The sequence below is a fragment of the Lissotriton helveticus genome, chromosome 5_1 (genome assembly GCF_964261635.1).
Source record: "Lissotriton helveticus chromosome 5_1, aLisHel1.1, whole genome shotgun sequence".
In the NCBI taxonomy this organism is placed as follows: domain Eukaryota; kingdom Metazoa; phylum Chordata; class Amphibia; order Caudata; family Salamandridae; genus Lissotriton; species Lissotriton helveticus.
Window position 1 is genome coordinate 1326015443 of NC_136065.1, and position 20642 is coordinate 1326036084.

A 20642-nucleotide genomic window follows, 5' to 3' on the forward strand; every position below is an offset into this window, starting at 1 on the left:
ACATCTATCTTGGTAGACCTGTTCTAGAGGATAAAATAAATAAAGTGTTTCCCTCATGCTTCTAGATCTCATTGTTTTATTGTGTTCTTAACCTCATTTCTACTCCTTCTCAGTCATACTTTTCCACATATCTTAGTCTCCTTCCTCATCCACTTCATTTTCCTGCTGTTGGAAATTGTGTTACTGGTTGAGGAGGGTGAAACTCTACTCAAGCAGCAATCACAATCTCTCTCTGGGCCAAACACAAGCAAACCCCAAATTAACCTCTACTTAACGTCTGGTAACTTGACACAAAGGTAGACCTTTTTTAGCTTAGAGACAATGTGTGTATTTCTGCTGCACGTCAAATAGCAATAAAGTGAAAACACAACACAAGAAAATTCCACACTAGTTAGAAAGTTAGAGTAAAATTGTATCCATTTTTTGACACCAAAACAACAAAACTCCAGTCAGTAAAACCAGAGATAGGCAATTTCAAAGTTTTATGTAGAAATAGTGCCTAGAAGCACAAAGCAGCAACAGGGGTTATCTTGTCGCTCCAGACCGGGACAAGGTCACAAGTTCATGCCTACCACGAAGGACCCATACAGGGACCAAGTTAAGTTCGCTGAACAAAGTACCTTAAATCCTTGTTGAGAAGTGTTGCAAGATCATGTTGCGCAGCAGCGGTTCTGAGGAGCTGAGAGTCTGCGATGCAACGTCCTCGGTTGCCGTTGAGGATGTCGTTGATGGGGTGTTGCGATGTGAATTCCTGTGTCGAAGGTGGATCCTCCACCAGCGGTTCCAAAGAAGCTGCGGGGATGCAATGCAGAATCCTACATCCTCGTCAGGGAAAGTGTTGATGATGGGCTTGCAATGTAAATACCTGCATTAAGGATGCGTCACACTGCCGCAGTTACACAGCAAGAAGCTGCATCACACTGCGTCAGTTCTGCCCACAGATCCACAGTTTTGCTGGCAGAGCACCTCAGGAAAACTTTCAAGGGTCCAGAACTGGGGTGACACCACTAGGGATGGGGGGGTACACTACCATCAGCAGACAGAGTCCAGGTGCTAAGTTCATGGTGGTTGGAACCCTTTCTGTGCCTGAGACTCCAGGATGAAGCTGCAGATCCAGTCCTTTCCCTAGGGCAGTAGGGCAACGGAGTAGCAGTCCTTCTTGAAGAGCAGCACAGCAGTTCTTCCACAGGTCCAGAGAAGAGTGGGTCTAAGGTACTTAGTTTATATCTGCCACTTTCTTTGAAGTATGAGAAGTTTTAGAGAATTCCTTTTGAGGTTTTTGAAGTTTCCTGCCGCCCCTTCCCTGGCTCCAAGCTGGAAGTATCGAACAATGCAATCATTACAAGTCCTTTGTATGATGGCAGGGCACAGCCTAGTCACTTGTAACGGGTTGTGCCCAGCTTCGCCACCCCCCATCCTGCCAGTTGATGGCCCATCCAGATACACCTAATCCTTTTATTATGTGGCTGTCCGGGAGGAATTAACAAAGGCCAACTATACCCAGTCATGTGACCCAGGAAAGACTGTAAGCACCAAATAGGGCAGCAAAATGCCAACTTTCTCAAAGTGACATTTTCATAATTGCAACTTAAAATCTGAATTTGCCTTTAAATAGGATTTTTAATTACAATTTCTTAGGCATCAAACAAGAAATGCAATAAGGCAACCCAAGATTATCCTATGAGAGAGGTATACCTTGCAGTAGTGAAATATAAAATTAAGAGTAATTAACTATCAAGACATGTAAAAGCTAAAAGGACATGTCAAACCTTTCAAATATACTGCACCTTGCCCAGGCCGGGCCTACCCTAGCGGTGGCTTATATGTATTTTAAAGGAAGGCTAAGGCCTCCCAAAACTTTTACTTTGCCAGGTCAAAGTGGCGGGTTCAAACTGCACACACAAGCTGCAATAGCAAGTGTGGGACATGTTTGAAAAGGCTACTTAGGTCAGTGCACAATCACTTCTGCAAGTCCACTAGTAGCATTTAATTCACAGGCCCTGGGTATGTGTATTGCCACCTTACTAGGGACTTACACGTATATTCATTATGCCAATTTGGTGTAAGCTAATTTCACCATGTGTAAAGGGGAGAGCACAAGTACTTTAGCACTAGTTAGCCGTGGTAAAGTGTGCGAAGTCCTAAAAGCCAAAAAATGACAGGTTCTGAAAACAGGAGGGTGAAGGCAAAATGTTCAGGGCTGGCCCTGCAAAAAGAGGCAAGTCCAACACCTCCCCTCTCCTTTTCCTAAGTCTCCTCTCTAGTTCCTGTCTGAATATGTCTTATACTCTCAGGGGTGTTTTCTTTGACTATTGCTCTTCCACACCTTTTACCCCAAACATCTATTTTTTTCTTCCTACATAACTATTCTTCTTCTTGTCCCTTCCCCGTGATGCAACCATTTTTACTTTGCAGTGACCCTCTACTCATCTCACGACTTCTGTACTTTTTCTAAGACACTGTTATAAGGTATGTAAAATGCAGTTACATGATTGAGACTTCTGCCTCTGTAGTAAATCAAATGTACAGGTCACCGACAACTATTTTTGGAAAATGTGAAATAAAATTATTAATATAAACGCTTACCTGGCCTTCCTGAAGAAGGATAGCATTTTACCGCTGCTTCATTCCTCTTACATGTGGACTTCACTCTAGCAGGGGTGAGCCCGTCCAGATTAGTGGTTTTGAAACAAGTTTTGTATTAGGATAGGCAAATCTAGACTTATCAAAGGGCACTAAGAGGGCTGCCATATTTTGCCTATGATATTATGGACAGAAAGGGGTCCCGGACATAAGAGAACAATTTCAAATAAAGTGAAAAAAGAATTAAAGAAATTAAGAAAAAAAAGCAAAGCAAATGAAGAAGCAGTGTTTTTATTCACACAGCAACTAATTCAACCTATTTTTGGTTATATCATTCATACGAGAATTTATACTTCATCACAATACATTGTGCCCACATAGCAAGCAGGGGGAGGGGGGGGAGTGACGTGAGGAATTCAGTGAACAAGGAGTGAAATTTAAATAAAGTAAGCATTTATATATACCATCGGTCAATAATCATATACATCCATAGATTGATCTCCCTGATTCGGAGTCACATGAAATGCATTAGTCACTATATAGTTACACAAAACCATAAATACTCCTAATTGGCTATGCAAATCCTGATTGATATTTAGGAGTTGGTAAGCATAGTGGAAAACAGTCAACGTTTCGACCCTTAGCAATTGTAGGGTAGTTTATCCCTTACGAGGCGGGTCTTCATCAGGACATAGGGGCGGTGGGCATGCCTCCTAGGGTAAAGAAAATGTATAATACATCAGGAAAAAAGGTCTAAAAATCCCAAACTGTTGCCATAGCACAATAAGATGCTCGGCAAACTCATTTAAAAACTACACTGAGCGAGGGCTGACATAGTTGATGGGTGCATTTACCTTAGTGGAGATAGACTGATTGAACTGACTTCGAGTCCATCAGGCGTACATCGCGGTGTTTCTGACTACATGGAAAAAGGGGGGGGGAACGGATTAGGGTCAGACAGTAACCAGTAACATCTGCAAGGGATAACGCGGTAAAAAATGTAGTTTATATGTAGTTTTTACCTTGCTCCCAAAGATTTTTTATCGAATCCGAATTGATCTAGAAAAATGAAAAAAGACGAAGGACTCATAATTATGGGATCCACTTCGTCATGTTTGAAAACACAGGAAAAGAGTCATTAATTGGATAAAACGGGGGAGCCTGGAGCACCCCGAACATGCTTACCTTCCATTGGCTTGGGTCTGCAATTAATCCTGAAGGCAGGCGAGGTACCGAGGCAGGGTTGACCAGCGACTCGTGTACCCGGAAGGTCAGAGCAAGGGGTAAAAATTCTATGTCACATCGGGTTTGGTCGTATCTAGAAGAGGACGAAGGACTCATAATTATGGGATCCACTTCGTCCTGTCGGAATCATATGCATCGGGTCATTAAATGGATTAAGGGCTTACCTTCCAATAACTTGGGTCTACAAATATTTCTGAACGCAGGCGGAGTAGCGAGGCAGTGAATGCCAGCGACTCGTGTAACCAGGAAGTCAGAGCAAGGGGGCGTGGTTACGTCTTTATTAACATGTAAGCACAACTAAAGACGGACTTCTCGTTCAGTTACAAGGTTGTCAAGGACTCACCCGGTGACGTCTTGTAACCAGGGAAACAGATTGTTATGACGTTACCCAAAGGGGATGATCGGAGTAACTCACATTTCGTATAGAGGACACGCCACTTTTTTTGTATCTTTTTACAGCTAACCACCATTATTGAGATCGCACAGCATTTATGAAAAAGACACATATCACAGGAGCGTACCTAGCAAACATGTCGGTGTTACCACAGTCAAAAACATGGATACTCCTCAAGGGTTAGACTTACATAATGTGCCTGTACCTACCATACAAGGTGGTAAAAGGACACAAATACTTTACTGTCATATATTGATATGAGAAAAGAAGTCAAAGGATAGTGAAAGTACCCACACCATCAAGACATTGGATTATTCATAATTCATAGAGCAGCCAGTTGCACAAAGCTACTCTCGTTCTCATTGAGACCATTGTTTACAGAGTCAAAAAATTCTATCCATTTCAATTCCCTCACATTGAGGATAGGATCAATGTTACCTCCTCTCGGGCCAAGCTTTACTTGTTCTAGTACAATCCACTTGAGAGTTTCTGGTGGATGGTTTTCTTTTGTACAATGTTCCACTAGCGGTGCCCCAGGCACTTTGCACCTGACACGGCTGCAATGTTGTAGGAATCGCATTTTTACACGTTGTTGTGTCTGACCTACATAGATTAGGTCACAGGGGCAGACTATACAATAAATCACATCTGCGGTGTTGCAATTGGTGTGGGTTTTCAATTTTATGCGGTGGTCTTTGAAAGAAAATTCCTTTGTCTGAATGGTGGAAGGACATGCCTTACACTTTCCACACTTGAAATGGCCCACGATAGCTGGAAGGTTCCATAGCGAAGTGATGGTTGATGATGGTGAGCAATCCAAAAATGAGCAAACCACATGATCACGGATGTTTCTAGCCTTCTTGAAAGAATGCAGAGGTAAGCTGTTGTCCCCCAGATCCTCCGAGATTATCGTCCAGTGTTTATTTATAGCTTTTTTAATTTCATTGCTCTTGGTTGAGAAAGTTGTTACACATACCAGACGTTGTTCCATATCTTTGGTACGTTCATTGGGTTCCAACAATATCTCCCTTGGGTTAAACCATGCTCTTTTTCGGGCTCTTTTTGTCAAGCGTTTTGGATATCCACGTTCAATCAGACGATCCATCAGGATCTCTGACTGTTCCATGTAATCCTCCTTCTTGCTGCAATTACGCCGAATCCTTAAAAATTGTCCATAGGGCAAATTGTCCCTGAGACCCCTAGGATGGTGGCTGGAATACTGGAGTAAAGAATTGCGTTCCGCTGGTTTTCTAAAGAGGGTTGTATGTAGGGTTTCGTCCTCGGCGATTATAGAAAGATCCAGAAAGTCTATTTTTGTTTTATCAAATTGGATGGTAAATTGGATATCCTGGGATTTTTTGTTTAGCCAAGTGAAGAAATTGGTGATTTCCATCTCCGTACCGGCCCAGACCAGAAGGATATCATCAATGTAGCGCATCCATAGCTGAATATTGGACCTGAATGGATTAGAGTCATTGAGAATAAATGTTTTTTCAAAAGTGGACATGAAAATTATAGCTAAATCAGGCGCGTAGGCAGCCCCCATTGCCACCCCCTTCGTTTGCAGGTAGAAGCAGTTCTGGAAAATGAAAAAATTCCTCATCATTGCGATTTTGAGTAGCAGGATGATGAAAGCAGTTGGGACACGAACAGGTGCCACACGACTGTCCAGTGCCATGGTGGCTACCACTAATGCCTCTTCCTGTGGGATACTAGTATAGAGCGACACAATGTCACAGGTGGCCAAAAGCTCGTTGTTGGAATTGAAAGGACGTCCATCCATTAGGTTAATTGTATGCGTGGTATCCCGCAAGTATGTTTCGGTTTGTTCTGCCAACGGCTTTAGAAAGAAATCAATATAGCGGCACAGCGGTTCCAAAATAGAGCCACATCCTGATACAATGGGTCGCCCAGGTGGATTTTGCAGATTTTTATGTACTTTGGGCAATGTATATATGGTAGGGATGCGGGGGTGTTTTTGGTTCAAGTATTGATATTCTTGCTCAGAGAGGAAACCTTGTTCCAAACCATCTTTGGTGACTCCCAGGATCTCAGCTGCAAGCTCTTTTGATGGATCACCGGGTAGTTTTCTATAACTGATACCATCATCCAACTGTCTCATGATCTCGTCCTTGTATTTCGTCACATCCTGGACAATGATCGCACCACCTTTATCTGCAGGCTTAACTATGACATTCCTATTAGGCTTGAGAGAGGATAGGGCTAGTTTTTCAGCTTTACTGGTGTTATACTTAACGTATTTCTTCTCACGTAGAATCTCCTTCACATCCCGTAAGACTAGGCTCTCGTAGGCCAAAATCCTACTTGTCATCGCATAGGTTGGAGGGACAAAGGTCGATGGTATTCGCAGACCTGTGGTGGATAGAGTCGTTCGTGGGGGTTTATTCTTGAAAAAGTAACGGAGTCTTATTTTCCTGAAAAAATTGTGCAATTCCGCAACCGTTGTGAAGACATTCGGTAGAGCTGTCGGTACAAATGATAAACCTCGGCTAAGTACTTTCACCTCCTCATCCTTCAAAGTGTATGAAGAGATATTAATCACAGGGATGTTAGATGTATTCACCACCTGTAGTTCTTTCGGCGGGTAGACCTCTCGCCGTGTTCCTCCTGAGGGAAGTGAACCTGTTTCGCACCCCTCCCTCGTCCGCTGTCCCATGCTGCTTCGGCGTTGTGTTGTCCCCTGCCAGTGCCTCTGTTCCAGTTGTTGCCTCTGCCTCGTGGTGGTCTCCATCCACCCTGTCCTAAAAAAGGGTTGGGTGGGTAGGCTGGACCGTATGAATCTTGATATCCGAAAGCTCCACTTGGGCCTGTCTGGTCAGAGTCTTCTCCGGTGCTATAGGATGAGTCTGAGAACGTCGTAAAATTCCGTCTGCCTCTAAAACCCCCGCAACCACGATTGGTGAATCGCCCTTGGGGATCCTGTCGGTAGTATTCCTCCTGTAGGTAGGGGTAAGTCTTCTTTTTATCGTACAGCCGTACGTCACGTGCAAGCTTCTCTAATTTCTTTTTAATGGTTGTGGTTTCAAAGTCCTGGAGCGTGGCAACCAACTTAGTCAGCGCTTCCTTGGAATTGGTGAGTGTTGTATCGCCGGAAATTTCAGCTCTTAGATCCGATATCTGTTTGGTGAGGATTTGGACTTGCTCTGCAGCCGTCTCAATTCCCAACACCATCCAGTGTCTCGAACAGTTATTAGCAACAAAGCTAAAACCCTCCCTAAATTTCGGAACGTCCACAAATATCGCCGGTTCTACCTTCACTTGCAACCCAGCTGGAATAATGTTGGATTGTAGGCACTGTGCCAGAAAATGTCCATGTAGCTTTGTTCTAATCAGCTTTTTCTCCAGCCGCTCCAATTTGCTAATCTTATCATTGAGTGTAAAGTCAATGGATGGTATGTTAGGAGATAGGAAATTGTTGGCAGGATCATGGAGAAGTTGTTGTATGTAGTCCTCAGTGTAGGTGAGAATGTCTTTATCTACCATTCTGTGTTCGCTAAAAAGTCTAAATATTTACAAACTCTATATGAGAGAGGAAACCTCGCAGACAGCGTCTGCTCGAAGTATACTGTAAAGAACAGGGTTAAACCCAAAATAAGTCACTGGGACCTGGGTATACAGTTATTATGGCCAGAAAGGGGTCCCGGACATAAGAGAACAATTTCAAATAAAGTGAAAAAATAATTAAAGAAATTAAGAAAGAAAAGCAAAGCAAATGAAGAAGCAGTGTTTTTATTCACACAGCAACTAATTCAACCTATTTTTGGTTATATCATTCATACGAGAATTTATACTTCTTCACAATACATTGTGCCCACATAGCAAGGAGGGGGGGGGAAAGTGACGTGAGGAATTCAGTGAACAAGGAGTGAAATTTAAATAAAGTAAGCATTTATATATACCATCGGTCAATAATCATATACATCCATAGATTGATCTCCCTGATTCCGAGTCACATGAAATGCATTAGTCACTATATAGTTACACAAAACCATAAATACTCCTAATTGGCTATGCAAATCCTGATTGATATTTAGGAGTTGGTAAGCATAGTGGAAAACAGTCAACGTTTCGACCCTTAGCAATTGTAGGGTAGTTTATCCCTTACGAGGCGGGTTTTCATCAGGACATAGGGGCGGTGGGCATGCCTCCTAGGGTAAAGAAAATGTATAATACATCAGGAAAAAAGGTCTAAAAATCCCAAACTGTTGCCATAGCACAATAAGATGCTCGGCAAACTCATTTAAAAACTACACTGAGCGAGGGCTGACATAGTTGATGGGTGCATTTACCTTAGTGGAGATAGACTGATTGAACTGACTTCGAGTCCATCAGGCGTACATCGCGGTGTTTCTGACTACATGGAAAAAGGGGGGGGGGGGAACGGATTAGGGTCAGACAGTAACCAGTAACATCTGCAAGGGATAACGCGGTAAAAAATGTAGTTTATATGTAGTTTTTACCTTGCTCCCAAAGATTTTTTATCGAATCCGAATTGATCTAGAAAAATGAAAAAAGACGAAGGACTCATAATTATGGGATCCACTTCGTCATGTTTGAAAACACAGGAAAAGAGTCATTAATTGGATAAAACGGGGGAGCCTGGAGCACCCCGAACACGCTTACCTTCCATTGCCTATGAGCAGCACATGGTGCCAGGGTTGAACATCTATTTGGCTGCAATGTTCTTCATACGAATCCTGCATGTACCCAGTGGGTGGACTAAACATTTTTTATTCTTTACTTTGCTTGTACAGATCCTGTGGCACCATCGAACCTTACCCTCATGAACTTAGGCAGTCCGTCGTCCCTACATGCATCTTGGCAAGAATCAAAAGGTTGGAGAGAGAAGTACATGGTTATCTTGTACGATGCTTCTTCTGGGAGCGTTGCTTGGAACACATCAGTGGTCAAGGCCACTAAGGAGTACACGTTCCAGAACCTACGCCCAGGGAACCATTACTCTGCCGAAGTCAGCGCCTTTGCAGGACCGTACAGAGCCAACACGTGGAATGTCACCAATGCAACATGTAGGTACCTGATAAGTGCTATTAGTGTGATCCAAAAGCTATAACTAGCTTCTATCCCATCAGTTTGGTTAATGTATTCTGTATCTTGTGAGTCCTCTCATAAAAGCACAATGTTGGCTGGCTGTGATGGGTTGCTGCTGGGCCCAGGTGAAATTTCCATTATATGGGTGCAATTTTGAATCATTTCTTAAATTTTGCCTGGATTAAGTTCCTGAAATTACGCTACTACACCACGTTACATTTACGTTTACATGCCATTCGCATCTAAAATTCAGCGCATGGGACCAACGTGAAGGGCCAGGACACAAGCGGTGTCTGTTTGCAGTGCTTTCTGTTTTTGGATTTTTCTTTTGTCTTGAAATGTATCTACTCATCCAAAATGGATGCGCGGATGCATTTCTCACTAAAATATAGCTCCAAATGCCATTTTTGCTTTTCACGTAATTACACCCATTTTAACTTAATTTTTCTAACATTTCTCATACTTATGTAAAAGTTAATTCCTCACACCCCTAGTTGCAACACAGATCTGTTCTTCCTCACAGTCATTGTACAGTAGACCTCCTCAGCTCCCCGTTTCCCTCCTCCTTGCCCTACCACTTTCATGCTTGAGCAAAAATATTTCAGTGAGGGAAGAAGCTATGTGGCTGTTCTCTTACACCCAGTAGTCAGCCTGTTGTGTACATTGATCTGAGCCTGTTACTCCTAGTCTATATGCCCCTTCCTTTCTTGGTGATTTAACTCTCTTGCTTCTGCATTTGACAATAGCACAACCATTAAAGATTAGTGAATTTGGCTGCCGTTGGCGTTGCTCCTCCTGTTTCCATATTCCTATTGTTAATTTAGATTTGTTTACTTATAAATGTATTAAATGTATCTGAGCTGAAGTGTTTATTTTTAAATGCAGTTCCTAAAAGTTTGTAATATGTGTGAATTATTTCTAAAACATCTTCTAGATATCCAAGTGGATAGCATCTCACTGGAATTGAGCATGTTCCGAGTTTATTTTTATACTGTTAATTACTATCAAGTACTTACCGAAATCTGTGCTTCTGTTTTTTGCAAGATGGGGCTCTTATTCTTCCGCAGTGTACTACCTTCTTTTTTGTGCAGAGGCTGATTTTGTGAGGAGATACAAACCTGGCTATTTGGTAATCAGTAAGGGCTTCTTTCGATCTCTAACTGTGATAGCGCCAATACACCTCTGGGTATTCGCTCGCTTTATAAGAATATATAACATAACATTCTGGGCCTGATGTTTGTGGACTCTCAAAAGCATAGTAGTATATTGCACACTTCAGAACTAGGCACAAGTGATCAGCCAAATAGACTTTTACCAGGCAGAATAATAAAAGGCCCAGTACTGAAGGCTATGACAGCTACTGTACACTGCAGGAAGAAAATTAAAGAGCATGATATCATTTCGCAGAATATGTTTGTACATCTCATCCGCCTTCATGTAGAGAGGCATTTTCCCCATTGGGTTATAGTTGTGCGTGCAATTTACCCTTCGATTTGTTAGAATGAACACAATGTAAGTGAGTTGAACCTCTGGGATGGATGAATGGCACTATATTAAACCACACAGTGGTTTTAGTAAACCTTAATTGGGTTATCACTCGTCTCAAAACTTTTCTCTTCTTGCTTTCAGGTCCCTTTGCCCCACTGCGTGTGAATTTGAGAAACACAGGCCACTCGAACAGGCTCCACGCCTCCTGGGATGCTGCAGAAGGCGAGAGGGATGGCTACGAGGCCATCCTGTACAATATGAAATTAAACACCATAGCTGGAATGGCATCTCTCGATGGGAGCACCAGAAGTTATGCCTTTACTGGCCTCACTGCAGGGAGTGAATACATGGTCCAGATTGCTGCCTTCACTGGCACTTGCCGGAACTTCTCTAGCAACGTCACAGAATGGACGCGTAAGTGTGGCAGAGTTACATCCTCTGATCTCAGTACAGCTCTTGAGAATTAGGCTTTACCCAAAATGTAGAATTACGCCATCTCCTTGTAACCGTTTTTGCATGGACCATGGTTTTCCTCTGTGTGGTTTGAATTCAAATCATCGGTGCTGGGAGCTTTGATTTTTGCTTTGGAGCACTTTGCTGAGTGGAAACGTTGACAGACTCTGGTGCATCTCTGACGTATAGCGACCATTCAGGGTAAGACATCGGCAAGGGTTTTGAGAGTGTCAGTAGGAACGGACACCAGGGTACTTGATTTGGCTCCTCCGCAAGATGTGGTACCATGGATGGGGCTTCATAGCCAGAACAAGTTGAAAACACTTTCTAGACATTAGGGCCACTCTTTCAACATTGAGGATGCTTTCCCAAAGTCAAGGGAAATCTCTCAGTAATGAGGGCTTATAGTTCAATGTGGAGGAATATCTCTTTAAATCGAGGATAGTCTCGTCTCATTTTTGAAGATGCTCTGTTTTCAGAAAAAAACACTCCTTTGACCTGAACATGCCCTTTGATCTTGAGCATGCTCTTTTGATATTGTGGATCACAGAAGCCCAGAACTCTTCTCCAGACAAAACAAGCATTGTCAATGCCAACAGATCTGGCTTTGTAGGAATGTTGTAATACAATGTGAAGTATTACAAGTAAATAGAATGGGAATAGTTATATATTTGTGTGGATGCAAAGAGCTGTAGAATAATATTGGTGTAGGTTAAAAGGGCAGGTGACAGTTGCACTGTCAAGCCAGACATAAAACTCCATGTAGGTTTCTGACTGCTCTCCACCCATCTATGCTGCTGCAGGAGAAAAACAACAAAAGTCATCTAAGACACTTTAATAGCATTCCAATGTCATGGGTGTGCCCCTGAAATTTCGAGTTTAGGCAGCTGGATAGATAAAAGAATCCCAGCTGGGTGGCGGGCAAACATTGCTTTTGTGGAATTACACAACTTCTGCCCAATCAAAACATGTACTCCTTGCTCCCAATATATGGGCAGAGCCCAAGACCCTCTCTAGTTATGCTCACATATTTATGTAATGACAACTGCACTGTCAAGTCAGACCATAACTAGCCACATAGTCTATACCCAGCAGTTGTTCTTCTGTGCGGAGCTGGATCTTGAACTAAAGCCGTTGAACAAAAAAACAAGATGGTTATTTGACATTTTCTCCTTGAGCTAATGCATAATTGTAACACCTCCTTCAACACATTTAAAATCACTGTTTGTAGCTCTCATCCTCCATATGAAGGCAATTTGACCATAAACATCCCCCCTTATGCACATAACCTCTTTGCTCCTTTGGCTCTGATCCATGTCTGCCTGTGGCTCTGGCTATAGATAGGGACCTGGCAGCAGTTTCCTCTGACATTTTATTTCCATTTTTGACTTACTGGAATGTCCTTAAACTGGCAGTATAACTGTGACTTTGTATTGAGGGCAGCCATAACACCTTAATAGCTCCTAGTACAGTGTGCCACAGGACTCAGTAGACGAATGCAGCAGCCTCATGCCACCCAGGTCCATGCATGTCCAGGGCACAGCTATCTAGATGAATGACATCCACAGGTTTCTTTTTATAGGTGTCTCAATACTGGTCTGACAACTTTGAGATATTCATGCTTATCAACTTCATGCCCCTTTATCAATCTCATGTAGAGGTAGTCTCAATAGTCCACCCTTCACCTCTGCTAACCTGTTCATGGCTCTTGCATCTGAATTTGCCAAATACAAATGCGACAGCCACCTCAAAAGAATATTTTGCATGTGCTTCACAAATCATGAGCCCCAATTTGAACACATCCAAAAATGCCCCCGACAGGCTCTCCGTGCAAATGGAAAGATTCTGTATTATTATATTCCTATTTGGGAGCATTTTAGGTATGTGTTCAGATTAAGTGATTTATTCCCACAGGCTGGATATGTGCATAATACACATAAAAAGAAATCGCGCAGAGCCATTGTGCCTTGTTCTTACCATTGATCCTCGCTCCGATTGTTGGGCATAAGGGTTAGTCCTGTGATTTATACTCGCCGTCGTCGTCATCTTCATTAATTGTTATTCCTGCTGCTGATTTATCTAAAATTGAGTCGAACGGAATCACTATCTAGACCACTGGCTAAGCATCTTCTGGGATAATTAGAAACCTCACAGGGTTTTGGGAACAGGTCTCTGATGGGATAATTTGGAACAAAGTGGAGCCGATGTTTTAGGGGTAAAGTAACTTTAAAAAAGAAAGACCACATTTGCAGTTTGTTTGGCGGATACCCATGTAAAAGTCATTATTGTGCAGTTGTGATCTTTAAATGAGCCAGATGACCAATTTGCAGGCTTAGAATTATGGACATATCAGCAAACTGCACTGGAAGAAGGAACTGTGCTCATTCTTGGTTCTCTTGTTAAGCATCCTTTCTCGCAGAATGTCAGTTATCTAGAATAATCCCTGCAGTGTGTTTTAATATTAACCGTGCTACGTGGTCATATGTACACTTTCAGAATGCTAGCAAGGGTAACCAAAAAATGCATTGCACTTACTTTTAATTGATTTTATTGGATATTTGAGCATGAGCACACAAATCATTAAGCTCTGGTCTGGATAAAACAAACCTTTTGGTGGAAAAATTAGGAATAGTGTCGAGCATCATTGTAAAGCACTCTGATACCCGCAATGGTCATGTTTGCGCTATATAAAACTTTATAAATGAATACATTTGGGATAATGTCGAGCAGAATATGCTGCAGCCATTGATTTACATTTAAATGTATGCTGAGTTGGTGAAGTTAGCATTGGGTGCACTAAGCTGTATCTCATTTCAGAAATTGATGGTCTCTAGAAAGCCACATATCAAATAGATACCAGAATATACTCCAAAAATGTGGAATATGACATCAAACCGGTCTTTTTTGGAATATGTTCTATGTTTGCACATGAGGTTTTCTCCTCTTTTTTTTCCAGATCCCTTAGCTTCGCCCCAGGTGTTTATGGAGAACGAGGGCAGCCATGACATGCTGCGAGTGATCTGGGAGGAACCCACAGGCGTGAGAGATCGATATACATTGGCACTGTATGATGAAAGAGGGCATGTCGTCACTGAAGAAGCTTCCATAGAAGATGATGTCAGAAACTATACCTTCTATGGCTTGAACCCAGGAAGCAAGTACAGAGTGGAACTGGTGTCAGTGGCTGGACCGTACAGGATGTTTGCAGCAAACATAACAGACTGGACATGTGAGTACTCAGGGATTTGCTGGTGTTAGAGAATGACAAAGCCATGGTGTCCCAGATAATAATGCGAGTGGCTTAGAAAACGTTGTTCACTCCACAATATGTTCAAGTAAAATCTGTGCTGGAATGAGTTTTATTTAAAAAAAAAAAAAAAAGAAAACTCTGAGATTGACAAGCTGTAGCATACTAATTAGTCAAAGCTACTTACCGCTTTCACTGAGATGGTACTACCATGATTCAGTTTTGCCATACAGTGCCCAAATCAAGAGCATCTCTGTAGGCCTCCTTTACAACAGAATGCCAAACGTTTAGATTGTATGGCCTTTTACTACAGAATGATAATAGTAGAGATTGTGTGGCCTTCCTCTCCATTTTAATGCACAATCAAGAAGAGAACATAACCTGTCTACCGCATCAAAACCCACCTATCATGGACTTAATCTAATAAGTAAGAAAGCTCTTTCAATCAATTTTGGGATTAGTTATGGTGATGCTGTTCTGTGTCATGCTGATGCTGTGCACATAGCACGGTTCACTTCAATTCCTATTTTTAGGTCTCGCCTGTCAATGCGCATGCGCATGCGCATTGAGCAGAGCGAGACTATGGGGGCTTAAACAAAGCTTACCTACACTGGCGATTCACTGGCGATTTGATGAAGTGTATGTGCACTTTTAACTCAATGCGCAAGCGCAATTAGTTAAAATGCGCGTGCACAGCATCAAATCGTCAGCTTAGTGCCGCCAGCAGCTCTTCCCGCTCCGCCACCTGCTGCATCAAAGGCTTGGCGCTGTGCCTCAGCCCAGCCATTCTCCTCCCCTAATTACCCCCTGCGGCATCAAAGGCTTTTTCACGGCCGGCCGTGCTTTCAGTTCACGGCCGGCCGGCCGGCCGTGTCTCCTTTTCTTTTTTTTTTTTTTTTTTCATTAATTGAATGTCTTCCAGCAAGCTCTCCTCATCCGTAGCTTTAGGTGTGATGACAGCATTTCCTTATAAGATTACTGCTCTCTTGGGAATATATGAGGGCAGGAAGCCTTCTGAATTCGGCTGATCATTATCAGAGAGTGTTTTGGTGAAAATACGGGACTTTTCTTATGCGTGCTGCTACAAAAAGAGCTCAGCTCTCCTTAGCTACGGGAAAGCTGTTTGGCTTACTTCTGCTCGCTCAGCCAGCAATTGTGCCATGTGGTGTGTTTTTAGCTTTACTAGCTCATTGGTGTGTACTGGCTTGCCACTTTGCTGGAATAAAGTACCGGCCATAACGCTGAATACGACTTTCTTTTAATTAGTTCACCAGTTTGCTGCCAAGTGAATTTGAGAGTAATAGTGGCAATCATGTTTGAAACTGCATAACGTGAGCGGAATAAGCTTGCAAGCCGCAATCACCCCACATCCACCACATCCACCACCACATCCACCACCACCTCCACATCCACCACCACCGCATCCACCACCACATCCACCACCACATCCACCCTCACCCTCACCCTCACTCACCCTCAACCCCTCACCCTCTCACTCACCCTCACTCTCACTCACCCTCACTCACCCTCAACCCCTCACCCTCACCCTCACTCACACTCACCCTCACTCACCCTCACCCTCACTCACCCTCACTCACCCTCACTCACCCTCACCCTCACCCACCCTCAACCCCTCACCCTCACCCACCCTCACCCTCAACCCCTCACCCTCACTCGCCCTCACCCTCACTCACCCTCAACCCCTCACCCTCACTCACCCTCAACCCCTCACCCTCACCCACCCTCACCCTCACCCACCCTCACCCTCAACCCCTCACCCTCACTCACCCTCACCCTCACTCACCCTCAACCCCTCACCCTCACTCACCCTCAACCCCTCACCCTCACCCTCACTCACCCTCACCCTCACTCACCCTCAATCCCTCACCCTCACTCACCCTCACCCTCACTCACCCTCACCCTCACCCTCACTCACCCTCAACCCCTCACCCTCACTCACCCTCACCCTCACTCACCCTCAACCCCTCACCCTCACCCTCACTCACCCTCACTCACCCTCACCCACCCACCCTCACCCTCACTCACCCTCACTCACCCTCACCCTCACTCACCCTCACCCTCACTCACCCTCACCCTCACTCACCCTCACTCACCCTCACCCTCACCCTCACCCACCCTCACTCACCCTCACCCTCACCCTCACTCACCCTCACCCTCACTCACCCTCACCCTCACTCACCCTCAACCCCTCAACCTCACTCACCCTCACTCACCCTCAACCCCTCACCCTCACTCACCCTCCCTCACCCTCACCCTCACCCACCCTCAACCCCTCACCCTCACTCACCCTCAACCCCTCACCTTCAACCCCTCACTCACCCTCACTCTCACTCACCCTCACTCATCCTCAACCCCTCACCCATACCCTCACTCACCCTCACTCACCCTCACCCACCCTCAACCCCTCACCCTCACTCACCCTCACCCTCACCCTCACTCACCCTCAACCCCTCACCCTCACCCTCATTCACCCTCACTCACCCTCAACCCCTCACCCTCACTCACCCTCAACCCCTCACCCTCACTCACCCTCAACCCCTCACCCTCACCCTCACTCACCCTCAACCCCTCACCCTCAACCCCTCACTCACCCTCACCCTCACTCACCCTCACCCTCACTCACCCTCACCCTCACTCACCCTCACTCACCCTCACCCTCACTCACCCTCAACCCCTCACCCTCACTCACCCTCACCCTCACTCACCCTCACCCTCACTCACCCTCACTCACCCTCACCCTCACTCACCCTCAACCCCTCACCCTCACTCACCCTCAACCCCTCACCCTCACCCTCACCCACCCTCAACCCCTCACCCTCAACCCCTCACTCACCCTCACTCTCACTCACCCTCAACCCCTCACCCTCACCCTCACTCACCCTCACCCTCACTCACCCTCACCCTCACTCACCCTCAACCCCTCACCCACCCTCACCCTCAACCCCTCACCCTCACTCACCCTCACCCTCACTCACCCTCAACCCCTCACCCTCACTCACCCTCAACCCCTCACCCTCACTCACCCTCACCCTCACCCACCCTCACTCACCCTCACCCTCTCACCCTCACTCACCCTCAACCCCTCACCCTCACTCACCCTCAACCCCTCACCCTCACTCACCCTCAACCCCTCACCCTCACCCTCACTCACCCTCAACCCCTCACCCTCACTCACCCTCAACCCCTCACCCTCACTCACCCTCAACCCCTCACCCTCAACCCCTCACCCTCACTCACCCTCACAACACATATTGTGTTACAATAGGTGTCACATTTGCGAAAGATAAAACTATTGGCATTGTAAATAACAAAGCTATTAATTTCGCTATTTTCAAAACAAGCACATAAATAAAAAATGTGTCCTTTACAATACCAATAGCTCAAACTTTCCTAATGCGAGACCTATTGCATTGCTGTGCTTCTCTCCCCTGCTGCACTCTCCTGCTCTCTAGAGATGTGGCCTAACGACCAGAGCTGCCATCTAAGTCACGTAAATACAAAACATGTTGCATTCCAAATGCTATAGGTGTCACATTCGCGAAAGTTATAACTATTGGCATTGTAAATGACAAAGCCATCAATTTAGCAATTTTAAAAAACAACAAATAAATAAAATATGTCATTTACAAGACCAATAACTCCAACTTTTCTAATGCGAGACCTATTGCATTTGCAATGCTTGTTTTTAATAGTGGGCTAGAAGAGACATAAGGAAGAGAAGCTCCCTTGCACACAAGGGGAATTAGCTGAAACAAAATAAAAGGACAAATTGCAATTCTGCTCAGAATAACTTAGTCACATGATACAATACAGCAAGGAGTATGCCCTAAATTGTAGAAGTTTTGTGAGTTAGTGGGTTAATTATTAGGCCTGCAAGTGGAGGAAGCAGATGCCATTCCATCTGACCAAACAAATTGCGAGATATTATGCACAATTGCTAACTGTGTTGACAGAATGCAACCAGTGAAATGGCCAAAAACGAATGAAGCAAAATTAAGGAGTAAGTCTTTTAATACTGAAACCTCCTGGCAGTCTCCTTGTCTGCCCCATCGATGGCCGCTTTTTCTAGCGTTTGCATGGGCCACAGAAGACAGAGCAAATGCAGCACTCTATTCTGTGGGCTTGCTGCTGTGTCAAAAATCACCGTAGCAACAAGAGCCACTTGGAGAGAGTGCATCATAAAGGTAATTTAAATTTGTTGTACCTGATGGCATGACGGAAGAAGGTAGATTTGAGCTCTAAGTTCTACTCCTAGAACTGTCAATTGACTTCACAGCACCTCCTTAAGGTTTTTCTTGACCCAAGAGCACACTCATCTACCCCACTCCTATCTGGTCTCGTCCTAAAGCCAAACCACAGCCATCTTCCTCTTTATGTGCAATAAAGAAAAAAATCATCCAAACATTTGAGGCACGATTTAGAGTTTAGAGGATGGGTTGCTCCAATACAAACTTGATCGATCTCCCGTCCACCTTATTACAAGTGCATTAGGATATCATGCACTTGTAATTAGGCGATGGGCAGATGCTTAGCATCAGGAGGGTGTTTGGAGTGTTACACCCCCCTAATAAATGTATTTTCCAATAAATAGTTGGTTAGAAGTTCTTTGTCTGGCATTGTGATGTCTGTCGGATTTCGCCAAGAATTTTGACATACGCACACAGACAAAAACTCACACACTCTCTCTCCCTTTCTGTTTTGAAGGTCTTAAAATGTTGATTAGTTTACAGAGTAGTGTTTTCCCACACTTAGTACTCCTACCAATCTGCATTCGTCTCCCTTGCCACTGCCCCTTTAATTGCCTTTCATGTGCCCTGCTTGCTGGTTAATGTATTTGAACAATATATGCCTGTCCGCATAAAGAGCCAGAGCAGGCAAAAAATGGGTTGTATGGTTTGTGGGCACTGATCTAAGTTAACAACATCCAATGGAGCTACAAATCAATCCCTCCTTGCACCTCAATAGCTGCGGTCATTTGCGTCTGAAATTCCTCATTAGTCCTGAGCCATGTCATGACCCTAAAATTAGCCCACACACTGGTGCTGGACAATGTTCCGAGCGGTGGTGCTGCCTGTTCAGCAAAAGAATAGTAACTGTGCAGTATGTAGCTGTTTTTGCATCTTGGGGCACACTGTCACAAGCATTACTAAAGCATGGTGTGGCAGTGCACTATCATTTATTGACAATACATTTTCCACAACTGATAATGTGTGGACATTGGGGTTCAGCCAGTAAAGTCTTGTTTTGATTCTACTAACACATTTGTTTTGTCACACTTCAGAATTAGGAAAAAAGTACTTAACTTGTGCTGTCCTAGCTGCTTATTTAGCTTCAAATATGTGTACAGTTAATTTATAGGCATTTAATTTTGTTGTCTGTTAGAAAAAAATACATCCTACGGTCTTTCCTTTCACACCAGCAAGATTGTCACATAATTCACGTTACAAAATCCTCACACTCAGCAGTCAGAGAAAGAAAAGTAAAGACCAATCTCCATGTTAAAAGAATAAGCAGCACTTTGTCTGAAGACTAGCCTAGCAGTTGACCTCTGACTTTGAATGCACAACAAATGTAACAAGATAAAAACAAAATTTTAAGTCAACTTTAATGCTTATTCACCTTTGTAATTCCTGCATGGTTATTTGAGGGTGCTTTGGCACACCTGCCCCCTTACTCCCAGCACCTACGAGCCAACAATTTTTAAATGCATCAAAACTCCCACTCCAGTTGCATGTGAGTGAATTCCACTCACCATTCCTTCTCACCATATTCTCCGTTTATTTATTTGTTTTTGAGTTTTATATAGTGCTAACTAGACCCGAAGAAAGTCAAAAAGTGCAATGCACGATTACTGATCGTATTCACAATACATGCTAACATAACCTAGAAAAGTGGATGCTATATACCTGGTACGCTAGTAGTAGCTTCTTTTCTTTTTATCCCTCTTTAACCTCACCTCCCTGTGCAGCAATTTAAAATCATTAAAAAATCCACCTTCCCCTCCCCTTTATTTCTTTTGTAATCATTATTACATGGATAATAGTTTGGTAATAAGCATGCACAGGACCTTTGCAGTCTTCATCAATTCACAAGCATTCCCTTCTTCCTCAGACTTAAGATTATTTTGCCCCCTCTCCAAAA

General features: G+C 44.0%; 1 protein-coding gene across 2 annotated transcripts in view; it reads left to right on the plus strand.

The window, feature by feature from the left end:
* Positions 1 to 20642, plus strand: part of LOC144755356 (receptor-type tyrosine-protein phosphatase V-like) — a 704907-nt gene that overhangs the window by 460942 nt on the left and 223323 nt on the right. For both annotated transcript variants that reach the window (XM_078644168.1, XM_078644167.1), the window contains 3 exons: positions 8998 to 9270; positions 10922 to 11194; positions 14190 to 14462. In XM_078644168.1, coding sequence (XP_078500294.1) covers positions 8998 to 9270; positions 10922 to 11194; positions 14190 to 14462 — 819 coding nt within the window. The remainder of the gene's footprint in view (positions 1 to 8997; positions 9271 to 10921; positions 11195 to 14189; positions 14463 to 20642) is intronic.